Genomic DNA, 25813 nt, shown 5'->3' on the forward strand with positions numbered 1-25813 from the left:
TCGTAAAGATCACCTCCTTGGCCGAGCCGGCTGTTCCATTCCTGCTAGCTTTTATTAGCCACGAGGGGCAAAGCTCCTTATATACCCTTTTCTCCTGTCTAAAATCCACCTGAACATAATAACTTGTTACTACATAGGTCTAACAGCTTTCCTATATAAAATAATAATAAGACATTGGTTTTTCCAGCTAGTAGCCATCAAACCACTAAATTTAAAAAAGTTCTACTTCTTAGAGTGCGGTCAAGTGATTGCTGCCATACAAAGTTCATCTTGTGGTTTTTGCACGAAGCTAGCCTCATACTAAACACCAGCTGTTTCCTGCCTTTACCAAAGAGTTGCTTCCTCAAGCCGGACGGCATTATTTCCTGTTATGTCCGGAGTTACTGAAGCTGTTCTTTATAGTTCTTAACACACCAACCCTTCGGGCGGGGGGAGGAGAAGATAGTCTGGCTCGATTAAAGATCATGCCTGAGGTCAGATATGCTCCTGCTACATATCTTCGAGATATGCCAAATCTGGGATTTGTATTGGGGAGAATCACAATAGTTCCTGGGGGGGGGGGTCTGATTAACCCATGCCTGCATCTCTGATCTTTTTAGTGGCTTATTTATTAAAGCAGGACAAGTTTCAGACATATTTTTACCACTCTCCCTGACAACCTCTCCTGGCTGAAACTTGTACTGGGTTGCGGTTCAGTTTCTTGAATCTCATCATTCTCACTGTCATCTTTCGATTCTGTAGCAATTATTTCAGTTTCATATTTAGTTTTTGTTTTCATGCATGCAGGATCTCCACAAGAACATAAGGGGCGTCCCTGTTTCTTAAATGTTTCAGCTTCTGCATTGCTGAGAATTATTCCTCTAAAGCTTACATCTGAATCACCATGGCAAGGTCCACAGGGGTGCATCCACACATTAGCACAGTGATCCCTCGCAGGCATTACTGGATTCAATTCCTGAGAGTCTGAAATTATATTTTTTTAGTCTGGTATTATTAAAGGCATCTTTAAGGGCTCTCGCTTTTTCATCATCATGGAAATAATCAACAGTTCCTTCAAAATCTCTGAGGTTTAGTTTACAGAGCATCTGTAAATCATTCATTAAAGGTGCATAATATCTTACTTGGAACCATTTAGTCACAGGCAACCCAGGATTTTCAATCACATTTCCTTCCCACTTTCCCCAATAACAATTGCCAGCACATCCTCCTTCATAATACTTATTGCCAGAACATATCCAGACGCTGCTGTAGCCATTCTTCACATTGAACATCACCTTCCCAAGGAGTGGATGGAGCAGAGTTGTTGTCGCTGAGGAAGCTGAAGTCTTCAGCCAACGAGGGGAACTCAGCATACCACTTTGGATCAAGTACTGATAGCATTCCTGGAATCCCATTGGAATTGGGAGAGCTGTCCAAGTTGATTAAGCCACTGGGGCAAGTCTCCTTCGTGGAGGTCAAGCCGGAGTAGCTCTGCCTGTGTCCTTTCTATCAGATCTTTTATACTGTCCCAAGATGAGGTGATTTGTATTTCATACCCTTTGAGATTAGCCAATATACCAGTCAGGTGAGGAAGCCTGAGCTGAATTCTTGGTATTTTGAAAGCTCAAAACCACAATTTGTTGCCTAGGTAGTGGCTTGTTAAAAAGTTTTCCATAACATCTGATGGTCTGATTTACTGTTATGATAGAGGGTTGACGCATGGGTATGTTACAATCAGCTAGATCTGTCATAACAATATAACTCCCATTTTCTAAGGATGTTATTTGTAAATATGGTCTGGAGACCACTCTAGCCATGACTGGACAATTACTTCCTGTTCCATTCCCACAGGGTTCATGCTGTATGACTTTTCACAAATTTGATAATCCATTTCATGGCAATCTATTATTTCAAGATAATTTAGTTGGTCACATTCTTGATTTATTATAGTATATGGGTGTTTTTAACCAAACTCATGACAATATCTCACCTGTCAAGGCTAAGTGCCCAAAATCCATAACTTCCCAATTGGTCAGGTATACCTTCTTGGGTATGATAATGTCATAATATAAGGATCGCTCCCAAATAGATTTTAGACCTGAATTATATCGGTGTTCTACATTGTAAACTGTAACAAGTGCTGTTCTAATGATTTGCATCATTTGTTCACTTAATTGTAATTCATTTTGTATCCAAGTTGAATTCATTAAGCTCCAATCAATCCTGTTTTGTGTGGTAAGCAGTCTTAGATTCTGCAGGTGGCTATGTATGCCTGAGAATACAAGTTCTTCCTGTAGAGCATTTATATCATGTATACTTGCTTCCAAAATGTCACTAGATGGTCCTTTAATAGATGAATCCCTTTTGCTAATTCTTGATCATTAAGGTCTGAGATTTTTGCCACCATGGAGATGGATGATGCTAACATAAGTCCTGTTGTTTGAAGTTTTCCAATATTGTTAAGATCTCGCCTTTTCCATCGTTGTTCACATCCTTCTTGTTCCGGAGCTTCCTCAGGGATTTCAATGTTTGGTAAATTTCCTTCATATTTCCCTATAGCTCTGGCATTGGGAAGTTCACCTACATATTGCTCTATACAGTTACTAATATTACATGGTCGATAATCAATACTCCTATTTATCATTTCATTTTTAACCCTTTTATCACCTGATGTATAGGATAATTTTTACTTAAATTAACACACTGCACATATATACTATAAATTATATAATTCTTGTTCCTGACCCGTTTTTCTTCAATACATTTAGGCCCTGGAAACATCTCTTTAAATCTTAAATATCCGAACTTTTGATGCTCTCTCATTCTTTCTCCAGAATATTTAGGATACAATAAATAACTATAGTTCATGGTTTGGCTATAATCTTTGCCTGTTCTATTTTGATTTTCTTTCCAAAAATTACAAGCGTATGGATGTGAAGGTTTTTCTTCTTTTTTAATATTTCCTTCACAACCTGTTATACTAGTAATATTCTCTCTCCATAGGTCACAATCCCCTTCATATAGGGAATGCATAAAATATGTTCCATTAGTAAAATAAACTAACTCAGGTTGTTTACAATTATCTTCAGGTCCTAAGTCAGTAAAGATACTTGTTTTTCCTTCATCATGCCATCCCTTTGGTAATGCTTTTTTCTTGAGTTGTCCAGTTTGGATATCTTGTGTTGCCTCTTGATTTTTTCCCTGAAATTGCTTATATCTTTGTTGTGAGGAGGTTCTATATGGAGCCCACCATTCTCCATATAATTTGTCTGAACAGAATATTGCCTTTTCTGATTTTTGTTTTCCTCCAGGCAATCTGTATCCTTCCAGTCTTGCATATTCTGTATCTGCTGGATCCCATGGTTTTTCAAGGGTATATGGAGTTTCAATAAAATAGTCCATATTTGCCCATATGGGGTAGGTTATTTCTTTATCAAATGTTCCTTCAAGAGGACATTGATCTGATATTATCTCATTAGTTGGCCATTCTCTTTTCTCCTTATAATCAATCCAATAACAACGTGCAAATTCCTGATAACACTTCTTCTCTCAGTATTCTTCCTGAGTGGTAGGTTTATCTAAAGGCAACTGCTTCATCTCTTCATTCACATAATCTGTTAGGAGCTGTAGTCCTTCCTTGGTAGTAATCCCCATTACTGTTGCAATTTGTCCAGAATCCAGGACCATGATCTGAGAGACTCCTAAACCCTCTCCTTGGCCACTTTAGGCTTCGGATATGGTTCCCAGTGTATCCCCTGATCTAATCCTGTAACCCGGACCTCAATAGGCTGGACTTCATGATGTATAGCTCTCTTGGAGCGTTGTTCTCTTCCAGACCTATACTACAGGGAATGAAGGAGTCCATCAGGGTGTAAAGAAGTTTGATCCCAGGTTATTAATGGACCTGGATATTGAATAGCATTCTTCCATTGGAGACGGAAAACAGTGGTTAAGGTTAGTCCCAGAATTATCACAAAAATCATCATTATAAAAATTACCCATAGCAATATTCTAGTGCTTGCAGCACATGCTAAATATAACCAGTCTCTAAATCTGGTTGGCCAAGGAATTATTTTAAGATCCTCAGGATCTATTGGCACTGTCAAAGGCATTTCAGGATATATTTGGCTTAGATCTTTTAATTTCTGTTGGTTGTGCCATATGATCCATTCTTGGATGTTCTTTGCCATTTTGATAGGCTGTGAAAATTATCAACTGATACTTTTCTTTCTTGGCCTTTGTTGTCCAATATAACCACGGTCCGTTGATCTAATACTTGTATTACCTGTGTTGGTTTCTTCCACTTGGGTCGTAAGGTGGGATTAGCTCTTACTACCCTTTCCTGGATGAGAAGGCCAACTTTTGGTATCCAAGAGCGAGCAGAAGGCTGAGATGTAGAGGATGGCTGTGACAGAGCTTCCATGAATAGGGATAGCTGTTCTTCTCTAGTTAAATCATCAGTAGAATCTGTCAGTAATGGAGTATTGGCCTCAAGACCAAATAGTAAAAAGTATGGCATTTTTCCTGTAACAGAATCTGGTATGTTGTTTAAACCAAACTGCATCAGGGAAACCAGGCTAAACCACTTTTTAGGCCTTCCGTGTAACAACTTTGTTAAAGTCCGTTTTACACTAGTGTTATTCCTGTCCACTTTCCCACAACTTTGGGGGTGAAAAGGAGCACTGAATTCCAATCTTATCCCTTTGTCCTTAGCCCATAGGGCCAAAGCTTGGGACGTAAATGCTGCCCCTTGATCAGAGTGCAGTATTTTTGGTATTGCAGTTGCCAATAATGCAGTGAGGGCCTTAATAGTGGCATCACTGGTTTGAGCCCTTGTGGGGAATAGCCAAGTGAAACCGGCACAGTGATCTACACATACCAGAATATGCAATTATCCATGGGAAGGGGAGACGGGTCCAATATAATCCATAAGGATTTTTTCAAATGGTTGATCTGGGATGCCAGAAGTCCCAGTGGGAACCGGGGCACGTGTTCTGGGATTTACCTCGAGACATGGGTCACATGCCTGGAGTACCTTTTTCACTGTTTGAATCATATTAGGCCACCAATATTTCTTTTGTAAGTGTATCAGAGTAGCTGTTCTTCCCCCATGTATATGTCCAATGTATGAATGGGCTAATGCAACCAATTTCAGTCTTTCAGACACTGGTGGTATTTCTTTTTCACCATCATCCCTATGGATATAGCACTTCGCATCTCTAAGTTCATATTTGTATTTTACAGGATACCCAGGTGGGTTGGGCCTGGTTTCATTTAGACACTGATCAAGCTCACTATCCAGGCTTGGTTTTATTTTTATAGTATTTACAGTATAACTTCCTTGTTGTGCCAAGGAGTCAGCTATATCATTTCCTTCTGTATGTACAGAAGTACCTTGAACCTGATGCCCACACTTGTGTATCACTTGGATATCGGGCTTCTTTTGTTTAATTATATTGTTTTCCATTTGGCAATATGCTGCAATGGCTTTCATTTTGCTATCTCAAATCCGTTAGAAACCCAATCATCACGGTCCTCCTGTGACAATGCAACTGTCCCATAGCATATGTATTTTTTTACCATTTTATGGTTGGAGAATATCACAAAAGTTGGGGACTTTTCTGATATGGGAAAGTGTGTATAAAAATGCATACATTAGTGAAAATAACAATATAAAATAACATACAAAAAAGCATTATATTAGGGAAAATGTCATCCAAGTCCAGCAGCCATCCAGAAGCCTTTGGGGAAACTTACAAGTATTATTTGCCCCCAGCATTCAGTTATTTAGAGGTAGACTGTCCCTGACCATGGGGTCCCAATAAGTCATCATGGCAAGATCAGCATTGTTATGCGTATATTCCATTAATTGGTCTGTTCTCCCAATAAAGCCATCTGAGTTCATTGCCATTTGATAGTAATCCTGTTAATGCTTAAAAGCACAGAAAGGCCAGCTTCATTTAAGGTTTTTTCACTCAAGTGTACACTTAAAAAAAAACCCAACCCTGTAAAATATAGTCTTTCCAACAAATGCCTTTTTCAAAAAATAATGTGGGTAATAAGTCTCTGCTAGTAGAACCACAGGTCTGCAGGTTGTTGACATGAACCTCACCCATCAGTGCTTAATTAGGCTACATGATTTAAATTGCATGGGTTGCATTTATTATTATCATCATCATCATTATTGATGATGATGATGATGATAGCTCACCCTTCATCAATAGGTCCCAGGGAGGATGACAAAATCTAAAATATAATATTAAAATGAATTAAAACACCTTTCAATCACAAGAACAGGGTGGGTTCTGAAAACATACATCTCAGGAGCTGAAGTCCAGGGTAAAGAGGTGTGTCTTCAGCATTCGACAAAATCCATATAGTGAAGGTACCAGATTACCTCTGTACGGAGGTAATCACCCAACTTCGGGACTGCCACAGAGAAAGCTCTCTCCTGGGCCATCCACCCCCAGACTATTGGGGATGGCTGAACCACCAAGAAGACCCTCTCTGCCAATCTTAACACTGAGAGGGTCTGTAGGGAAGGAGATATTTGGGATTTAAGCAATAACATGAGTACCTTGAACTGGGCTCAGAAACAAACTGCAATCAATGCAGCTGTTTTAGAACAGGGGTTATATGAGTTCAGTCAGTAACGTGGCCGCTGCATTTGGACCAGTTGAAGTTCCCAAGTCCCCTTCAAGGGCAACCCCATATATAACTCATTGCAGCAATCTAATCTGGAAATTACCAGAGCATAGAGTACTGTGGCCAAGTCCCCTCTGTCCACAAAGAGCCAGAGCTGGCTAATCAGCCAGAGCTGGAAAAAGACACTCCTAGCTGCTGAGGCCACCTGAGTAAGTTTGCCAGGTATCAGGTTTTTGCCCGGAGACTCTGGTTTTTGGGGGTCCTCTCCGGGTCTCCAGGTAAGGCACCTTCATCTCTGAACTCTCAGCTTTCATTTTTTTAAAAATTAAGTTTCTAGGTGGTCTGGTTCACAAGATATACACCAAAATGGCAGCCCCCCCCCACAGCTTCTGTTAAATGAGCTCATAGCTGGCTGCTCTAACCCTTTCAGGTTTGTAGCCAATAAGTGAAGTCAGGGTTGCGATTGACAAGGGATTTGTTGACGTCCAGGCAGTAGCTATAGATTCCATTGCAAGGCCAGAAAACAGTTGTCTTTTCCTGCTTATACGAAAAACTCATAAATTGAGTAAGTATATGGCTTTCAGTCTTTTTCTCTCTTGTGTGCATGAGTCAAACAAGTTTAAATTTTCCTGGGCTGTTGAAGAGGGCAATGTTTTGAAAACCTTCCCAGTATGAAGCTTTAATCCAGTACTCACTTTTCTGGGAGCAAAACTGCAGTGCTAATCTCACATACTGGGAGTAAACCCCATTGAATTCAATAGGACTTACTTCTGAGTAGACATAGTTAGGATTGTGCTGTAAATTAATGGGACTTTTTAGTGACCATATCAAAGGATTGTATCTGTGTTATAAATCTTTCTCTTCCCCTCTAATCCTATTTTTAAAGCAGTTAGGCAGGGCTCACTTAGGTATCACTGCTTTTATTATGTATGAAACTAATACGAATTTTATTTTTTAAAAACAGTATTCTGAAATGACCAACTGGTTTTGACGATAAACTATTATACAACAGATGCTATTGGGGGTCACTGATTCATAGGGTCACCATAAGTCATAATTGACTTTAAGGCACATGACACACACATGTATTTTTACATCTCTAGTGTGTGTGTGTGTATGTGGAGTCTTTCCAACAACCCTGTGATGTAAGGTTGTGGACTGGAAAACCAAGGCAGCTCACAATAAGAAATAAATCCCTTTAAAATCCAATTACCATAAAACAAGTATAAACTGTTGCAAAACAACTTAAAGTGGCATGATTCTGAAATTTGGGTTGGGTGAGTGAAGTTCCTTATCACTTGAGGTTGCAATTTTGTGCACACTTCCCTGTTTGAGTAAGCCCCGTTGAATACATTGGTAAACAATGTGTAAACAAACAGGATTGCACTATAAATATATTTACAGGTTGTGTAAATAAACATCTTTGATATTCATGTTCATATAAATATTTCTTCATACTATGTCTTGATAGGTATCTGATTTCACACTATGGTTGTAATTTATTATTTCCTCTACATTTTAGTGTGCCCTTCTTCCTTGGGGTGGTCATGGTTCCCCACTGCTGTTTTCATCCTGAGGGGCAGATTAGGCTGAGAGATGGTGAGTAGCCCATGGTCACCCAGTAAACTTTATAGCTCATTTCCATTAAAAAAAAATAATTAAAACGATTTACATTTAGGCAAAGTTTATTAAGTAGATCCTCACAATACAATTAAAGAACATCGAAGCTGCATTTAAAGTGCATGACTTCCCTTAAAGAATCCTGGGAAGTGTAGTTTCCCCCTCACAGTTATAGTTCCCACCACTCTTAAGAAACTACAGTTCCCATGATTCTGCGGTGGGATTTATGTGCTTCAAATGTATGTTGAATGTGCTTTAAAAGAATGGTGTGGATCTGCATTCATTAGTGAATTGAAAAGAACTATTTTAATTTTTAAACAGGGGAAGGGTTGTAGCTCATTGGTAGGACATGTGCTTTGCATGCAAAGGTCCAAAATTCAATTTCTGGAAAAAACTATTGCCTGGAATCCTGGAGAGCCACTGCTAGTCCATGTCATCAGTAGCTAGGTGGTACCAAATGGCCTGAGTCAGTATAAGGCAGATTCCTTTGTGCCTAAAAGTGGGAAGAGACTCAAGGGCCACAGTGACTCAGAAATCTATTTATGTATTTTATTTGCAATATTTATAAACGGCTTTATTGTAAAAAATCTCAAAGCGGTTTAGGGATGGGTGAGAATCTCAGTTCAGTTTGCATTTCAAGCAGAATTTATCAAATTCACACTTTCCGAAACAATATGAGAACCGAAACACAACCATCCTTCGAAATTCGTTGTATTAGAATTTTGGGATGCAGTTGGCCAACTAAACAATATTTTAAAAATGCATATATTAGAGAAATGTATGAGTGAAATTAACATGCAGAAGGGATGATGAGAAATGTGTACCTCTGTCAAAACTGCCTACAAAAATGTGTTTATTTGGAGAAATTCGGACTAAAATGGTGGAGAATTTTCATGAGGATTTTAAAAAAATGCAGATTGCTGCAGAAATATAAAGGACTGAATTTAACATCAGAAAAGTGAGAAACTGAGAGAACTGAAATTGACAGATCTTTCCATCCCTAAAGAGGTTTACAGAAGGAATTAAAACAATAAAATTATTGGCAAAAACAGTTAAAAGACAAGGTATTTAAAAACATTCAAATTAATAAAACTAACAATGAGTTAAAAACAGATTAAAACACAATAGGTTCTATATGCCTGGGTAGGCTTGCCTAAACAAAAAATGATTTTAGCAGGTGCTGAAGGGTCAAGTCTGGAAAGAAGTTTGGAGCAGCCACGTTAAAAGGCAGGCAGGGCATTCCTGGCAGGAGGTTGCCAACCCTGCTTGGATATGGATATCTTTGCAGAGGATCCCTAGTCAAGCTTTACCGACATCACAATCCAAACCATATCTACTCAGAATTAAGTCCTATTGAGTTCTATGGGGATTAGTAAGTGTTAGTGTGTTTAGAATTGCAGCCTTCAGGGGCATCCATCTTTACTCCTGAGTGCTCCCATCTAATATCTCCACAACACTAGGCTCCCTTCTTCCTACAATGGCCTTCTGGTGACTGTCCTGGACTGAGGACACTTAAACCTTTCTTGCCAGAAGCAAGTGGGCTAGATTAAAGGTTCCCTACCCAGGCTCCATCTTTTAGCTAAGATTTCTATCTTAATTTCCAATCAGAGAAATGTTTTTGTATGAATTGTATGCTCCAAGCAACTGTAGCTGATGCTTAATGTATCATGCTTAATGACATAACTAGGCCCTGCCCCATGACATCACTAGGCCCCGCCCCTGAAATCTCAGGGGTTGGGATGCATCTGACCTGGCAACTCCAGTGACATTACCCAGTCAGAGGACTACTCTCCCTTTTAGACTCATCGGGGGGGGGACGACCTAAGGTGTAAAAGGAGGATGGGCAAACTTCCTTCCCCAGGCCATGCAGCCATTTCCAGGTTCCATTCCAGCTACCTTTGCAATGCATGGAGGGAGGAAACAAGGTTCTGCTGCCTGCCACAGCACGCCTCACAAGGGCTCAGGTGGCCCATGCAAGGGCTGCTCCGGGGGCATGTTCATCATCCCTTTTTAAAGGGTAGGGGGAGGGCAGCCTCTCTGGAGCTGCATCTCTTCCTCCATATTCGTGAGTTCATATTTATCGTGGGTGGCCTTGCTCTGGCGTGGCTGCACAGGGGCATGGTGAAGTTCAATGAAGAGCATGTAGACAGCAGCCCCAACAGCAGCGCCAACCATCGGGCCAGCAATAGGGACCCACCACCACTGGTAGCCAGCCCTGCGAGTGAAAGAGAGAGAGAGAGAGAGCAAGATCATTGGTTAGCAATAAGAGTACATCATTGGCTTCCACACTAAATCTTCTCTGGAATTACTTTTTTTTCCATTTGCCTTTTTTTACATAGAACCCACATGATGCCATTGCCAAAGTGTTACATTCAAGTGTTTTCTGTGTTTCTCTTCCTGTGGTTTTTGTAGACCTGATTTGTAATGAACCCTCCCCCTCCTTCTATTATCAAATGCAATTGCAGCAACTGCCTGTCCAGTGTGGCTAGGAATTCCTAAAGCTTTGGATGGCTACCGTGCTTTCAATTAAAAGCTGGAAAAGCTCACCACCCACCACCCACCCCCACACCGTTTCTCCTTGTCAGGCTGTTGAAGGCAAAGGAGCAGCACCAGTTGAACCGAGCATTGGGTGCCCCCTCAGTCACACTAGGGGCACAGCAACGCAGTGGCTGGTTCAGCAACAGGCAGCATTTGTTTTGTGAAGGACATCCTGTCCCCTCTTCTAGATGCAACCATCACTGATTAGAACAAGGTGTGGAATCCCCTCTTACATAGCACCTCCTACCTGAAACATTGCTACATTTTAAGGACGATGGTGTCCCTATACTGTCCACAGACAAAATCTCCTTAAATTGATTTTAAAAAATGTGTTTTTAAATTTGTATATTTGTTTTTAATGTTTTAATTGTAAACCACCCAAGAGCTTCGGCTATGGGGCGGTATACAAATGTAACAAATAAATAAATAAATAGGATTTTCACTTTGAAACTGGATAGAAATCTCATTAAAAGTGCAATTATGTTAGTCACGCTGAAAAAAAGCCAACCCCCACAAATACAGTTGGAAGCCAGCTCATATTCTTATCGGGATCTCCATAAGTAAGTTTCGGTTTTATCTGCTGCTACTAGAAAGAGTTAGTCGTGTGTGTCCACTAGATGTCACTCTTGCAACGCAAAGGAGACAGCCAAATCGCTTTCTGAAAGGTTTTTGGAAACTTTTCCAGAGGAGGGTAAAGCCATCGTCCCCAGGCTGAGCTTCTCCATCCACCTTCTCAGTGTGTTCTCTGTGGTGACTGGCCATGTGGAATAGAGCCATGGCACGCCTAGCCCGGTTGCTGCCTGGTTTTAGACAAGCAGCTCTCCACGAGCGTGTTAGTATCCCTGCCCCCACAAAAGGGGGATTTTACAGAGCAATCCCCAGGGCATCCTTGTGCAGAAGGCCCGCTCAGACCAAAGCATGCATGATACTGCAGCCTTAGTCCGTTGCTATTTGTTCACTTTGAGTTGATGCTGTTCTCATTATGTTTATCTGATTCTCTCATTTGTAAGCTGCATCTAGCGTACTTTATACAGAAAGGTGGGATACGAGTTAATCAACTAAACCAGTGGTTCCCAACCTTTATGGGCACGGGACCCCCTTTATAAGCTGGGAAAAAATTGTGACCCCCTCCCCCCAGGGAGGCAGGCTGGCTGCCAAGAAAGAAGGGGGAAAGCAGCCTTTCTTTGCAGGCTTGCTTCTTTTTGCTTCACAAAAAGCCCTCTCCTCTCATTCTAAGCAAGGGCGTTGCCAGTAGCGGCAACACAAGGAGATGGGAATCAGTGATAGTAATCCCCTCTTCTTCCTGGTAGCCCCACCCTCAGCCTCCTTTGGCATCTGCGATGTATTTTATAGGCAGATGCCTGCCCTTAGTGCGCCTGAAAGACGCTCTGGCGCTTCAGCAAAAGGCCTCTCCTCTCGTTTGGAGCAAGGGGGAAGTGTCATCTGCAGCGGCAGGGGAAAGCAGACAGTGTCGAGGGAGTGAAGACTTTTTTTAAAAAAATTAATAAATAATTCATTTCTTTACTGTTCATGGCCCCCTCTGGATTACTTCGCGGCCCCCCTGGGGGTCCTGGCCCCCAGGTTGGGAACCACTGAACTGAACTATACTATATATATTTACATTTACATCCTGTCCCATCTGTCCTGTCTCTGCAGCTGTGGGTGACGTGCCAGGCAGACCAGACCAGCTTGGCTTCAGCAAGCAGGCTGCATATTATTATTATTATTATTATTATTATTATTATTATTATTATTATTATTATACCCCACCCTTCCTTCCAGCAGGAGCCCAGGGTGGCAAGCAGAAACACTAAAAACACTTTCAAACATCATAAAAAGACCTTAAAATACATTAAAACAAAACAACATTAAAAACATTTTAAAAAAAACTTTAAAAAACATCTTTAAAAAAGGGTTAAAATATTAAAAAACATATTAAAAGCAATTCTAATACAGATGCAGACTGTGCCTTCCAAGATGGCCTCGGATTTGTGGGGAGGACAAAGGGGGGAAATGTGGGGAGACTGAGCACTTTATGCCTGCTCCTTCATAAAAAGGTAAAGGTGAAGGTGTCCCCGCACTTGTAGTGCGAGTCGTTTCCGACTCCTAGGGTGACGTCTTGTGACGTTTACTAGGCAGACCGTATATATGGGGTGGGATTGCCAGTTCCATCCCCAATCTTTCTTTACCCCCCAGCATATGACGGGTACTCATTTTACCGACCACGGATGGATGGAAGGCTGAGTGGACCTTGACCCCTTTTACCGGAGATTCGACTTCCTCCTTCCGTTGGAATCGAACTCCGGCCGTGAGCAGAGCTTCGGCTGCGTTACCGCCGCTTACCACTCTGCTCCTTCATACTACGTGACAAATCAGCCGTCAGATATTTAATACAAGCAGAAATTGGGGCGCCATCTTTTCTTAGGAGTGATCCTCCAGCATTTTAAGATGGACATTCAGAAAGGGCTCGTGTGGAAAAGTGATGTCATGGTGCTGGACCAGCACAGAGACCTTTTGCCCCAATGGGGCAAAATGCTGTTTCTTGGTTTGATTTGCACTGCAACGTGCAGCAGGACTGACTGTATCAACATATGAGCTGGTGGATTACCTCAAGTCCCAAGGTAGAGCTAGGTGAAAGAGCTGAGGCTTAGTGTTTAGAGCACACGGTCTACCTGCTGAAGGGCCCGGGTTCAAGTCCCAGCCTCTTCAGGTAAAGAGAGCAGGGCAGGGACACAAACTAGCAGGGCAGAATACAGCTGTGTTAATGTGAATGAGCAATGTGTTAGTGCTTGCGCACACTGCTCCAAAGTTCCTGGGGAAGCTCCTCCCGTATTTCCGCTACTGCCGTACAGCAGATAAAACAAGCCACAATCTGATCTACAAGGGGTAAGCCAAGAACAAACCTTGGTTACTGCTCATGGTTTGTTTCGAGAGAAACAAACCACAAGGCCAGATTTGGAAGGCAAGACAAGCCAGACTCTGGCTTGCTTTGTCTACGGTACATAAGGAAGGGGGGTGGGGCTCCAATGTGCACTGGCACATTGCCCTTTCGTTACAGTTTAATGTGGCGTGCAGACTGGGCCACTATAAGGCAGCCTCCTATGTTCATATATATGCATTTGGATTCTGGAGCAGACTGGTGGTTCTGCCCACCTCTGCTTTTGCAGGCACAATGAGGAGCTCAGAGTAGTGCCTAAGAGACTGAACTATGAATCAGGACTTCCCAGTTCAAAGCTCACCTCTGCCATGAACACGACTCTTGCTAAGTGGCTTGAAGCTAGCCTCTCTCTCTGTAATCCTTTACAGCTAGTTAATGCATGTGAAAGCATACGTATGTTAACCACTACCACAGAAGGGGAAATGGTTCCATAAATCCAGTTCTCCGTCTGCCAAGGCAAATGGACTTACGTAAATACTTCTGGCCCCCATCCAGCAATGTAGGTGAAGAACCGTGGAGATAGATCTCTGGCGGGGTTCATGGCACAACCGCTGTTCCTGGCCATGGAAGATGTCAGTAAGATGATGAGAAGACCAATGGCAATAGGCTCTAGCCCCTTCGGTACAGCAAGATTGTCCGTGTCAAAGATAGCAAACACACCCAGAACGAGGATGGCTGTTGACATCACCTGGCCGGCAAAAAGCAAATGGATTCACCCAAGGAGGAAATCCCAGCTGGTCAAAATTTGCCATTGAGTGAGGACTCAGCCTCTTCCATAAAACTAAAAAGACTTTACTTTAAAAAGCAGCAACAGTGAACAGTTGTCAGGGGCTCTGCAGGCAGCCTCCCCAGGTGCCTGTGGTTACAGGAAAGGCCAGCCGAGGGCACATCAGAGGGCCCTCAAAATGTGCAGGCAGGCACCTGGGAAGGCTGCAGACCACCAGAGAGATGATTTGCAGAATGAAAGAAGGTCATTGGCAAAAACCTTCAGCCACTTCAATAGTAAGGAAAGTGCAACAAAAAAACCATGCCCCATTATTTTTGAAAAAAACTTATTTTCTCATCAGTTGATGGGAAATGGTTGAAAAGAACATGGGAGAAATTTTCAGCACAGCATTAATGGCTGGAGCCCCGTGTAAATGGTGCGGCAAAAGGCCGAATGAGGTCAGCAGGCCTCCATGAGCCCCTTCACGCCATGCAACTCCTGTGCCCAGCCTGTGCACATCTCCAGCATACAAAGCCAGAAACTCCATGGCCCAAGACACAGAAGGGAAGGGTGTCAGGATTCCATCTCCCTGCTGGCCAATTTACACCAGTTCCCCCAGAAGGAAGCTCTTTTGTGGACAGGCCCTGGATATTCATTCTGTTAGACCACTTTGTGCTGAAAAGTTTCCAGATCCATTTTAAGGGGCTGGAAAAATCAAACTGCCCTAGAATTTAGCACAGCTGGAAATGGGAAAGTTTTTCCAGCCCCGATATCTTATTTTCCATAAACATGCCCTTAATAAAGTCCTGTTTCTACCCCTCCCTTTCCCACTGGCTCAGGGCAGGGTGCCTTATGACAGTTAAATACAAAACACACACGTGAAATACCCAGTTCAGCCACTCCAGCTCCTGTAAGCCTGACTGTGGAATGCCAGCTAGGCCAAAGAGGAGACAGGTCTGCCTGGGTGCATTTACCTGATCTGCAAATCCATTTGTCAGGGACAGATACTCTTCTGGGTAAGTTGCAAAAATATGTGCAGTTTTATTTACTCCTGTGACAGTGAACTCTCCACCAGTGTAGAACATAAGTAAATCTAAGAAAAAATTATGATTGATAAATATTTAGCATTAAACAGTGCGTTTCAGTTGCTCACAGCACCTCACATAAGGGCATCTCTAGATGGGTGTCTTATTCCGGGTGTACCCAGCAATGAGCACTGGACATTTTCAGTGTGGATTTGTAATGGATTTCTACGGGACCGCCTGCTCCTTCTCTCACCACATAAATAGTCTTCAGTATTTCCACATTATTGACTCTGCACTGGCCTCACGTTACTCTTCCCATTGTTTCTGTCTCTGCCATCCCCATTTTTTCAACAGTGGAAATCAGTTGTGCCATGAGGCCATGCGACCCTGCTCCTTCCCTTAGCCCTTGCAGCTGCCACTGTTACTGTCATTGGCAGTGGCGGCAGTGGCATGGGGCTGCTCTACTCTCTCCTTCACCTGCAGGAAGAAATCCGGTCTTTTCTCCCTCCTGGCCTCCCTGTGCCCTGCAGGAAGGGAGGAGGGAAGGGGGAAAAGACCTACCTCACCCCCACTACTCAGTGGCCTCTGTACTCCCCCAATATAGACACACCAGCCTCGTTTCTCTCTCCACACACACAGCCCCCCCCCCACTGCAGGCACATGTATCCTCCTCTGTTTGGGCTTCCTCTGCTTTCATGCAAGCACCCATCCCTGAGCAAAACCAAACTCTGACAGGCTCAGCCAGCGGCAAAGATTCCCCTCGACTCTCCTGGCACAAGCAAGGCCAGAGTGAAGCAGCACAAGGGAGCAAGCGCGCAGCAATTTTCTCTCTCCTCCGCCTTGTTATTGAAATCATTTGTGCTATGAGGGCATCATTCCAGCGCCATACTGTCCCTTTTACAGTTTTCATGTTCAGGTTGTCGTCCTTTCCTGGGTTCCACAAAAACAGCATCAACAGGATGTAGGTGGGACAGGCTAAATCACGAAGCAGCAGCTTCAATTCGGCACATTGCCCTGGTGCCATGCTGCCATAGCGCATTGAAGGCGGTAGTGAAGAAAGCACCCTGGAACATTTCTGGTATAAAAGGTTTCAGGTTTTTGTCGGAAGCTATGGACCATGCATAGGTTGCTGCTTATGCCATGTGACTGTCCCAAAGGCTCTGAGAGCGTAAATCAATTGGAATGTGTGAGCAGACAGAATGAGACCATCTACCGGTGTGAGTCCTGCTCCTGGGCCCCTTGCATTGCTGGCTGATCTCCACCTGGCCTGGCAGCTATAAAAGCAGCAACCGTTGAATATGTGAACCTGCTGCTCAGGATGTCTATAGACTGTTGGGGTTGGATGTTTTTTAAAAGTTGTTTTTGGGGTCAAGATTTAATTTTGGAGATTCATTTTTGCTGTTATTGGAGCTATGGCTTTGTACAGGGCTGGTGCCAGGCATTACTAGGCCCTTGGGCACCAGCCTGCCCGGACACGCGGCTCCTGCCTGTTCCACCTACCTCTCTCCTGTCTCCTACTGCTGTGTGCACTGCAGGCACAGGGCTGCCATCAACCAAGATGGCAGCAGAGGCTTCTCTAAGGGGCTGATGCCCCCACCGCCACCTTGGTTGATGGCACACATGCATGGTACGCTATGTGCACACATATGCCTGCCATCAACCAAGATGGCGGTAGGGGCATCAGCCCCTTAAAGAAGCCTGTGCCATCATCTTGGTTGATGGCAGCCCTGTGTCTGCAGGAGAGAGGTATGTGGAGCGAGCGAACAGGCGGATGGCCTGGAAGCTCGCTTCCTGCAATCCACAGCAGGGGACTCTGCGGCAGGGGAGCGCTACTCTCCCACCCATACAAGGGGACCTTCAGGGGCCCCTCTGGGCCGCAGAGACCCTCAGCCAGGGCCCAACCTGGCTGCCCTTTGGCGCCGGCCCTAGCTTTGTATTTTTGTTGTTAGACATTATTGTGAAGGATGTGGGGCTACGTATGTTGATTTATTTTTGTAACTGCTAAAATTATGTTGCTTTTTTGATGTTGTGAGCCGCCTTGAGCATTGCTGCTATGGAAAGGCAGCTACAAATTGATGATGATGATGACGAATGTGGGAGCATATGTAGCCACCCTGAAACTACCCTTAAGAGCATACATCATCCTGAATGCACATTAAAAAGGACTTCTGGAGGGGGCCCCATGCCTTTTCAACAATCTTTGCAATATTTTGCCCCGTTGCATCAAAATGTCACAAGGCAAAAATCTCTGGATCAAGTTTTATCTGAATAATGATAACATTGATCACTCGGACGTGCCCAAGTGTGCTGGTCTCATTTGCTCCTGCCTAGTCCATCTCTCCAGTCTAAACTGATCCATTTCTCCCACATAATATTCCACAAACAAAATGTTGGAAATTCCTCCCCTCCTCTCAAGTATACAAGAGTGTACCTTTATTAGGGCTACGTAAGGCTACTCTCCTATACACCTTCCTAGGGAGGGATGTAAGCCCCTTTGAAGGCAGCGGGACTTACTGCTGCGCAGGTTTGGGTAGGATTGCAGTACTGTCAAAATCACAAAAAACTGGGCAGACTTTTGAGATCATCAGGCTGGATGTTAAGGGAGGGAAAGACAAAATCTATTGCTTGGGCAAGATGAAAAAGGCCCAGGTTGCTTTCACACTGGGGCCCCTTTGTGCCATTGTGGCATTGCTTTCTTGCAGTAAGATGGGTATATTAAAATCTCTCGCGTGGGCAGCATTCTTGAATTAACCACTTAATTAACAAGTCCCTGTCCTCTGCTTGCAGGAGAGGGGAGATTCAATTACCCATTTCCTCTTCGCAGCCAGAGCAATTGCTAAGAATTTTTAACATTTTTTATTTATTACAAATGCTGGTAATAAAAAAATAAAATTAAAATTAAATAATTGCAAAGAGGAAAACCAAAATTAAAGCCTTCCACCACCTGTGGCAGAGAACAGGGCTGACTAATAAAAAGCCAATCCATGAATGTTGGTCATGGCAGAGAACAGAAGACAATTAATTGCAGAGGCAGAAGCTGCTTTAAAGGAAAGGGGCAAGGAGGTGTCTTCTAATTAAAGCCTCAATAGTGCATTGCTAGTCCACACAGGACAAATGAATGCTGCAACAGCTAATTTCGAATTCTGCGTTTTCATCAGGATATTTTAATCTAAACATGACTTTGGGCTTTGTTGAGAAGTTTCCTGGGGAGAAAACTGGTCCCTTCTACTCACCATAGTTGATCGCAAAGACGGCAACTGCTCCGACAAACGCCCCGAGAAATTGTGCTATGACGTAAATGGGAAATTTGACCCATCTCATCTTCCCTGTCAGGCACATGGCAAATGAGACAGCTGGGTTTATGTGACCACCTGAAAGAAGAAAGGAGGAGGAGGACGGTAGGGACAACTATTACATGGACTACACACACACACATATATATTCCTTGTGAATCGCAGATTTCCACAAAAAGAAATAATAAAACAATTTGAGGGTTTGGTGTTATAGCACAATCTAAAGTAGTACCAACTTCATTTCAAATGTTTCTTTCAAAAACCTTCTATGATATGGTATAGATCTGAATCATTTAGTGCAGAGTGCAGCAGCCAGGCTGTTAAACAAGTGGCCAAGGGCAACTTGCATCAGTCCTGAATTATGTGGACTGGTTGACGGCTTCCTACTGAGGCAAGTCTAAGGTCCTGGTTCTGACAGATAAACCATCGAAAGTCCTTCCCTCCTGAAAGCAACTGACCGAAGAGGAGCCATTATCTTATCAAACAAGTAACTAAGCAGGAGCCTTCAGGCACCACGAGCCGTTTAGGACAAGGGCATGGGCAGCTGCCTGTTGGCCCATGCAGCCCAGTGCTGCCTACTCTGACCAGCAGCGGCTCTCCAAGGTTTCTCCAGGCACCCCGTCACAGCTGCTGGGTGCTGACCCTGGGCCCTCAGCACGCAGGGCAGGGCTCTGCCCCTAAGCCAGAGCTCCTCACCAACACGCCTCTTAAGACTGTAGCGGCAGCCCCAAGTGCCAGCCCTGTGGGGCACAGCATCCTGCCTGCTGCAGCAGAGCTGCACTCGCAATAACAGAGGCGGCCATTCTTGAGCCCAGGGCCTCCTGCCTAATGACAGCCTGGTGCGGGGCCTCTTGCGCGGGACCTCCTGGCGGGGGGCCTCCTGCCAAACAACAGCCTGGTGAGGGCCTCCCGGCGTGGGGCCTCCTGCTCAACAACAGCCGCCACCGCCTCCTTCTCCTCCTCCTGCTCCGGGCAAGACCTAGGTCCCCAAGCCCAAGCTCCCGCAGCTGCCCCCCGACATAAACCAGCAGCAGCAGCAGCAGCAGCAGAAGCCCGGGGAACAGCAGCTGACCGAGCCTGAGGACACGGACAGGAAGACAACGTTGAAACAGCAAACAGCTTCGCTGTAACAAATGCCTGACGCCCTTCTGCCTCTCGGAAGCCTCCACCCCAGCTAACGCCACCTCCTTTTTCTTGGCGGTGCCGATAATGATAATGTTATTTGTTATTTAATGTTATTTGTTATTATAATGTTATTTATTATTTAATTTAATTTTTGTAAATTGCATTGCTTTTATTGTATTTTTATTGTGTTTATATTGTATTTTTATACCTGTGTATATTTTTCTTTGTAAGCTGCCTTGAGGGCCTTTGGCTGAAAGGCGGGGTATAAATAAAATTTAATAATAATAATAATAATAATAATACACAGCTGCCATCATGCCTGGGCAGGTGTGCATGGGATCTGGGTCCTAAGCTGTATTATTGTGTGTGGAGTGGATGCCCTCTTAACTGCCACATTTGCTGATCATTCGCTTTGCAGCAGTGTATCAGAGAGTGCATTCCCCATATCTGATTGCAGAAGGCCCTTCTGGATTGACCCTGTCGGGGTTTTCAGCACCAATTAAAAGCATATTTATTTGCCCAAGCCTTTGGTTGCATTGTGATTATTACTGGAGTCAGGCCCTTGTGGCTCCTGTTGGACTCGCTGTTTGCTTGGTGCTGCTACTGTTGTTTTAAGGTTCAATTAGTTTTAAATATAATGTGGTTTTATTATATTTTATGTGTTATATTTATTATATAGTATCCCACTCAGGGATTGGATTTATGGAAGAGCAGGCTAGAAGGGTTTCAAATAAACAAATGCCAAATCACCAAAACAGAAGCCGGGGTTCAGTTCTCAAGACTCATTTGCGTTGGTGTTGCAGATGAGAGCAATTCACTGGACAGCAAACTGAGGGTTTGGTAGCCAAGAAACCCTCTGTGCTTCCTACAACTTTTTTGAGGAAAGGAAATAGGCTAATTTAAAAAGGGAGGGTGTCCAATGGATTTATTTCATATGACACAGATATGAAATACATCCACTGGACACTCCCCTTTCTAAATGAGCCTCTTTATATTTGGGTAGCAAAACACAAGTTTTTTCCTGCTATACACAACTCCTCACCAGGCAGAATTTGTGCACACTTCTGCCTCCCCTGAGAGAAGAACCTATTCATGTGCCTCACCCGCTTTGCATGTAGAGGGTTCCCAGTTCAGTCCCTGGCAGCATCTCTGATTAAATGGGTGGCCAGGTAGCAGGTGACAAGGAAGAGCCTTCTCTCTGCCTGAGGCCCTGGAAAGCCATCACTACTAGTCAGAAGAGAGGCAACAGGATCGGGCTGGATGGACTCATGGTCTGATGTGGTTCAAGGCAGCTTCCTACATATCTCCTCAGGCTTCCTGATGTGAGTGATTGGTAGGATCAGATGTTTAAAAAGTACCATCCTGGGGATTGTACCATTTCAGGTGCTGCTGTGGGTGGTTGACTGTTTGATTACACTCTACACAAAGAAAAGCAGTATGTTACGGAAACAACTGGACTGAGCTCTGCTCCTTGATATGCTGGTTTTTGATGGTGAAGAGCTCTTTTTGCTTTGTACAGAGCCAGCAGAAATCCTGTCCACTGCACAATTTCATTTGAGGACTATTTTGAGGGAAGGTGAATGGATGGCTCCTGACTTTAATAAAATGTTTCTGATAACAGTGACCTTTGCCTGCCAAAGGAGAACTGTGAAGAAAGGGCCCCCTCTGTGCGATTCTTCTGTTTGCTTGCCCTGGGGGTCAGGGAGTTATCTCAGGTGCCCAACAGCACCTCTGATGTATCATGATGACAAGCAGCAAGCTCAGATAACGAAAGTTGGATAAAGGCCACCATTATATTGTCTCCAAAATGGTGTAACCTACAATGAGCAGCGAGGAATTAGTTTTGAACTTTGGATTTCTCGTTTCATGTTCCTCACCCTGATCATTCCACGCACCCAAGAGGTGGCTTTTCGAATCTTCTTATCTTTTGGCTTTCTTTTAATCTGAGTGAACAATTTTCTCCTCTTTCAGCAATTGCAAATAGGGATGACAGGTGGTCAGGCTTGGAGTAAAGATTTCATCCCTCCCCCCATTTTTTTAAGCATATGATAAGACCTCATCTTTACTTCAAAAGAGTGATTGTGTATCTGGCTATGGATCCATCCACTGCAGTTAACAGACCAGCACCAATGTGAAGTTATTGGTTGGTATGTGAAGTCTGAGGGAAAGTGATGGGGAACCTGTTTTTAGCCCGAGGGCCACATTCCGTCATGAACACACTTACAAAGGCCATGTGCTAGAGGCAACAAAGCGTAGAGCAATGGATTCAATTCTCTCCTTTATGCAGCAGGCTACATTCCAGCCATGCAAAAGTCAGAGGTTCTTCCCCCGCCCCACAGTTCTCCGTCCTCCACCCTGGCAAGCAAGAGGCACTGGACATTAATGTCCACGGGCACATTCCAGGGGGCACAGAGCAAGGCCAGTGAGGGCCTGGCCTGGGGAGGAAGGGTGTGGTCTGGAGAGAGCGCCAGGGCCGACAGAGGCCTGCAGGGCTCCCAGGTTTGAGGTTCTCACTCCTGGCTGGAGATGGAAAGCTCGGACAGGTTTGTTCTGTCAGCTTCTCATTCTTCCAGTCTTAAATTCAGTCCCGCAGCAATTTGCTTTTTTTCCATCCTCATGAAAATTCTTCAACGTTTTCGTGTGAATTTCTCCTAATCAACACATTTTTGTTTTGGTTACATTTTTCAAGCAATGTCTCCTAATATAATGTATTTTGTATGTTATTTTCACTAGCATGTTCGTTTTTATGCACCCTTCCTCCTAATACATGAATTGTTGTACGCACTGGTGGGAGAACTGCATTGCAAAATTTGGATAAGGGCGAAGTGTGAAGTGTGGCTGCGTTTCAGTTTTTCTGTTGTTCCAGAAAGTGCAAACTGGGTAAATTCAGCTTTAAAAGCAAACCAAACTGAATTTCCCCTCCATCTGTACCCCTGCCTTAATCAGTCGAACCATTTGCCAAATGCAAAGGGGGAAGAGCTGCAGTTCAGTGGCAGGATGCATGATTTGCATGCGGAGGTTCCCCGATTCAGTCCGCCTAGGACTGAGAGACTCCAGCTTGAGAGGAGGGATCTTGGCGAGTCGCCTTACTAGTCAGCCTAGGCAAAACTGGGGCAGGAGGGCTGCTGGTCTGACCCGGAGTGAAGCCATTTCCTCGGTCCAATATTGCACAGCCTTAGGAAGGGGTCCTCAGACCCACGCATGAGAAGACAATGAGCTGAGCCTCCCCCTCGTTTCCTCTTGCAGGGTGCAAGATAGACACTGCTCTGAATGCCAGGACTGGCTCAAGATATTTGCCACCCCAAATGGCTGCGTTGCACTTTCTGAGGGGTGTCCCAGATTTCCCTGAAAAGCCATTTGTGATCCAAGGGTACCCTCCCCCAACCAGCATCCTCCTATTGCCAACCCAAACAATCACGAGGGCTGCAGTCATAGTCAGGCTAGCTTATTGTGCTTATTCGCAAGTAATAAAGGTTTTGCTCTCTGGATTTATTTTCACCGAGTTCACTTGCAAAGGCTCCTTCCACATTGGAAGCAACAGCTGAGGTCCATCTTTCCCTCAACGATTGCAGCCACACTTCCCAGTATGTGAATTCTCTTTTACTACTATAGGGCAAGAAACAAACAGTCATGCAACCAACAAGGTGCATCATCAGTGGGTTAAGGGGGTTCGGTAGAGCACATGGAACCACTGTTGTTGCTTCTATGGATGTAAGGAAATAAGGTCAGAGGTAAATGAAATGCAAATAGAAAAAGAAAAACAAAAGACAGTGATGATTTCCTAAATGTAATACCATACCAACCACAACAACATTCATATGAGTAAGGCAGAAAACTCAGCATCCCACAGCCAGTCAGGATTCATAACCAAAAACCAAACCTAAAAAAATCCTGGCAGCCATCACCCAAGGGCACAGAAATCTCAATGCAGCACAACCTGACCCAATTAATGCAGAATGCTGCGGCATAGTTGCTGACATGAGTGAGACCCTATCAGCACATAACACCTCTGCTCTGAAATCTGCACTGGTTGCTGATTTTTTTTGAGTTTGTTTTTAAATTAAAGTTGAAAGTCCAGAGATTAAGGTGAGTTATCTGGAGACCCAGAGAGGACCCCCAAAATCTGGAGTCTCCAGGTGAAAACCAGACACCTGGCAACCCTATACCCAGTCGATCACTACACTCTGCAGATGAGGGCCTCCTGCAGATAGCATCTTATCAGGAAGTCCATTCTGTACAACATAGGAAGCAGGCCTTTATTGCAGTAGCACCAACCCTTTGGAATTCCCTCCCCTTAAACATTAGACAGGCGCCATCTCTGCCTAATGAAGGCCTTTCAAAAAGCCTTTTAAATAGAGACTTTATCCCAGTGTGCATCTATGTTGGAATTGCTGTTCAAGATGTTTTTAAAGCTTTTTTTTAACAAAAGATGTTTTTATGATGTTTTGTTTTAATATATTTTAAAGTCTGTTTTTATTATGTTTTTTGTGTTTTTGTTTGCTGCCCTGGGTTCCTATTGGGGGAAAGGGTGGAATATAACAACAACAAAACAACAATAACAACTGTAGTTTATCATTTGCATTCAAACTAGATCTGCGTTTAGTGCAAACAATGGCTTACCATTGAGACAACCCAGAATCAGAAACCATGGTTTGATTTTGGCTTATTCCAATCGAGTTTAACCATAGATTTAATAAAGCAACCACAGTTTATCTCAGTTTGGCTATAACAACAAGCCATAATCAGTTTAAAAATGGGAGCAAATGCTTCCACTCTCCTCCTCATGGCCAAAAGATGCGTTTGCCCAGGCTCTAGGGGTGAGTGAATCTGTTTCTCTCAATGCCTCATTTTTATAGCCTTATGTTCAGTTCCCCAAATTTCCACAATAGTTTGCATTTTAAAGAGAAAGACCTCATGAAAATTCATCAGCCTTTTAGTGTGAATTTCTCCTGATATACATATTGCTGTATACAATTTTCCCTAATTATGCATTTTTGCAAAGAATTCCCCCTAGCATTTTTGTATTTTATTTTCACTAATATATGCACACTTAACCCTCATATATGCATTTTTGTACACTTTACTTGGCTGGAGAACCGCATTGCAAAATTTGCAGAAGTGGGAATTTTGAAGGATGGTTTCAATTTACATATTGTTTTGGAAAGTGCAAATTTGCCTTTAAATGTGAAGTGAATTGAATCTCTCCCTGATCCATATCAGGCTCAGTCATGTCACGCCAACAAGCCATGGTAAAGTATGATGTTCAAAGGAGATTGAGGAATGGCTCAGTGTTAACGACGTTGAAGGGGAGTGGGAGGATGGAAGCCTTTGCAGCAGCTCTGAAATGGCTCCAATAATATTTGAAATAGCATTTCTAAATATTAGGGCTGTCATCCAGTAAAAAAAATCTTAGGATATGATCTTAAATACACTTACTGAACACAGTGAGAACTCACCTCTGTATCAGATTGCAATGTTAGTCGATTAATTGTATAAGCGTAAAGCATCCATCTTTACACAATAAAGGCATCTGTTGCAGTAGACCCCATCTCAGAAAAGGTAGCCCCTAAGAGGGGCCAAGAACGTGACTTCTAAAATGGCGCCCGCCATTTTGTATTGTTGTATGTACTTGTATTAAAAATAATTAACATTTTGATTAAACACTGCAGCCTCACTAAATACTTTAACTGTTATGGACACTATGAAACTGAGCTATAATCATCATAATAGATATAATATTTGTATAACATTTCCAAGTGTTCAGAGTGCTTTATATGTTATTATCTACAGAGACTCTGAAATATACCTCACAATAGCTCTGTGGTCAGAATTATTATTTCCTCCTCTTTATTACAAATGGGGTGGGTGTGAGGCGGGAGGGGGGAGGCTTTGCTGAAGGCCACCAAGTTGTCTCATATCAGAGAGACAAGATTCAAACTAGGGG

The 25813-nt window shown here is 43.5% G+C and overlaps 1 protein-coding gene across 1 annotated transcript in view; it reads right to left on the minus strand.

Moving 5' to 3' along the window:
* Positions 1-8291: 8291 nt before the first annotated feature.
* Positions 8292-25813, minus strand: part of AQP9 (aquaporin 9) — a 30769-nt gene continuing 13247 nt past the window's right edge. The window contains exons 3-6 of the mRNA XM_061594840.1: positions 18685-18822; positions 15401-15519; positions 14191-14408; positions 8292-10459 (exon numbers count right to left, since the gene is read on the minus strand). Of these exons, the coding sequence (XP_061450824.1) occupies positions 10255-10459; positions 14191-14408; positions 15401-15519; positions 18685-18822 (680 nt within the window). The 3' untranslated portion in view covers positions 8292-10254. The remainder of the gene's footprint in view (positions 10460-14190; positions 14409-15400; positions 15520-18684; positions 18823-25813) is intronic.

Source organism: Rhineura floridana, chromosome 14 (assembly GCF_030035675.1).
Source record: "Rhineura floridana isolate rRhiFlo1 chromosome 14, rRhiFlo1.hap2, whole genome shotgun sequence".
In the NCBI taxonomy this organism is placed as follows: domain Eukaryota; kingdom Metazoa; phylum Chordata; class Lepidosauria; order Squamata; family Rhineuridae; genus Rhineura; species Rhineura floridana.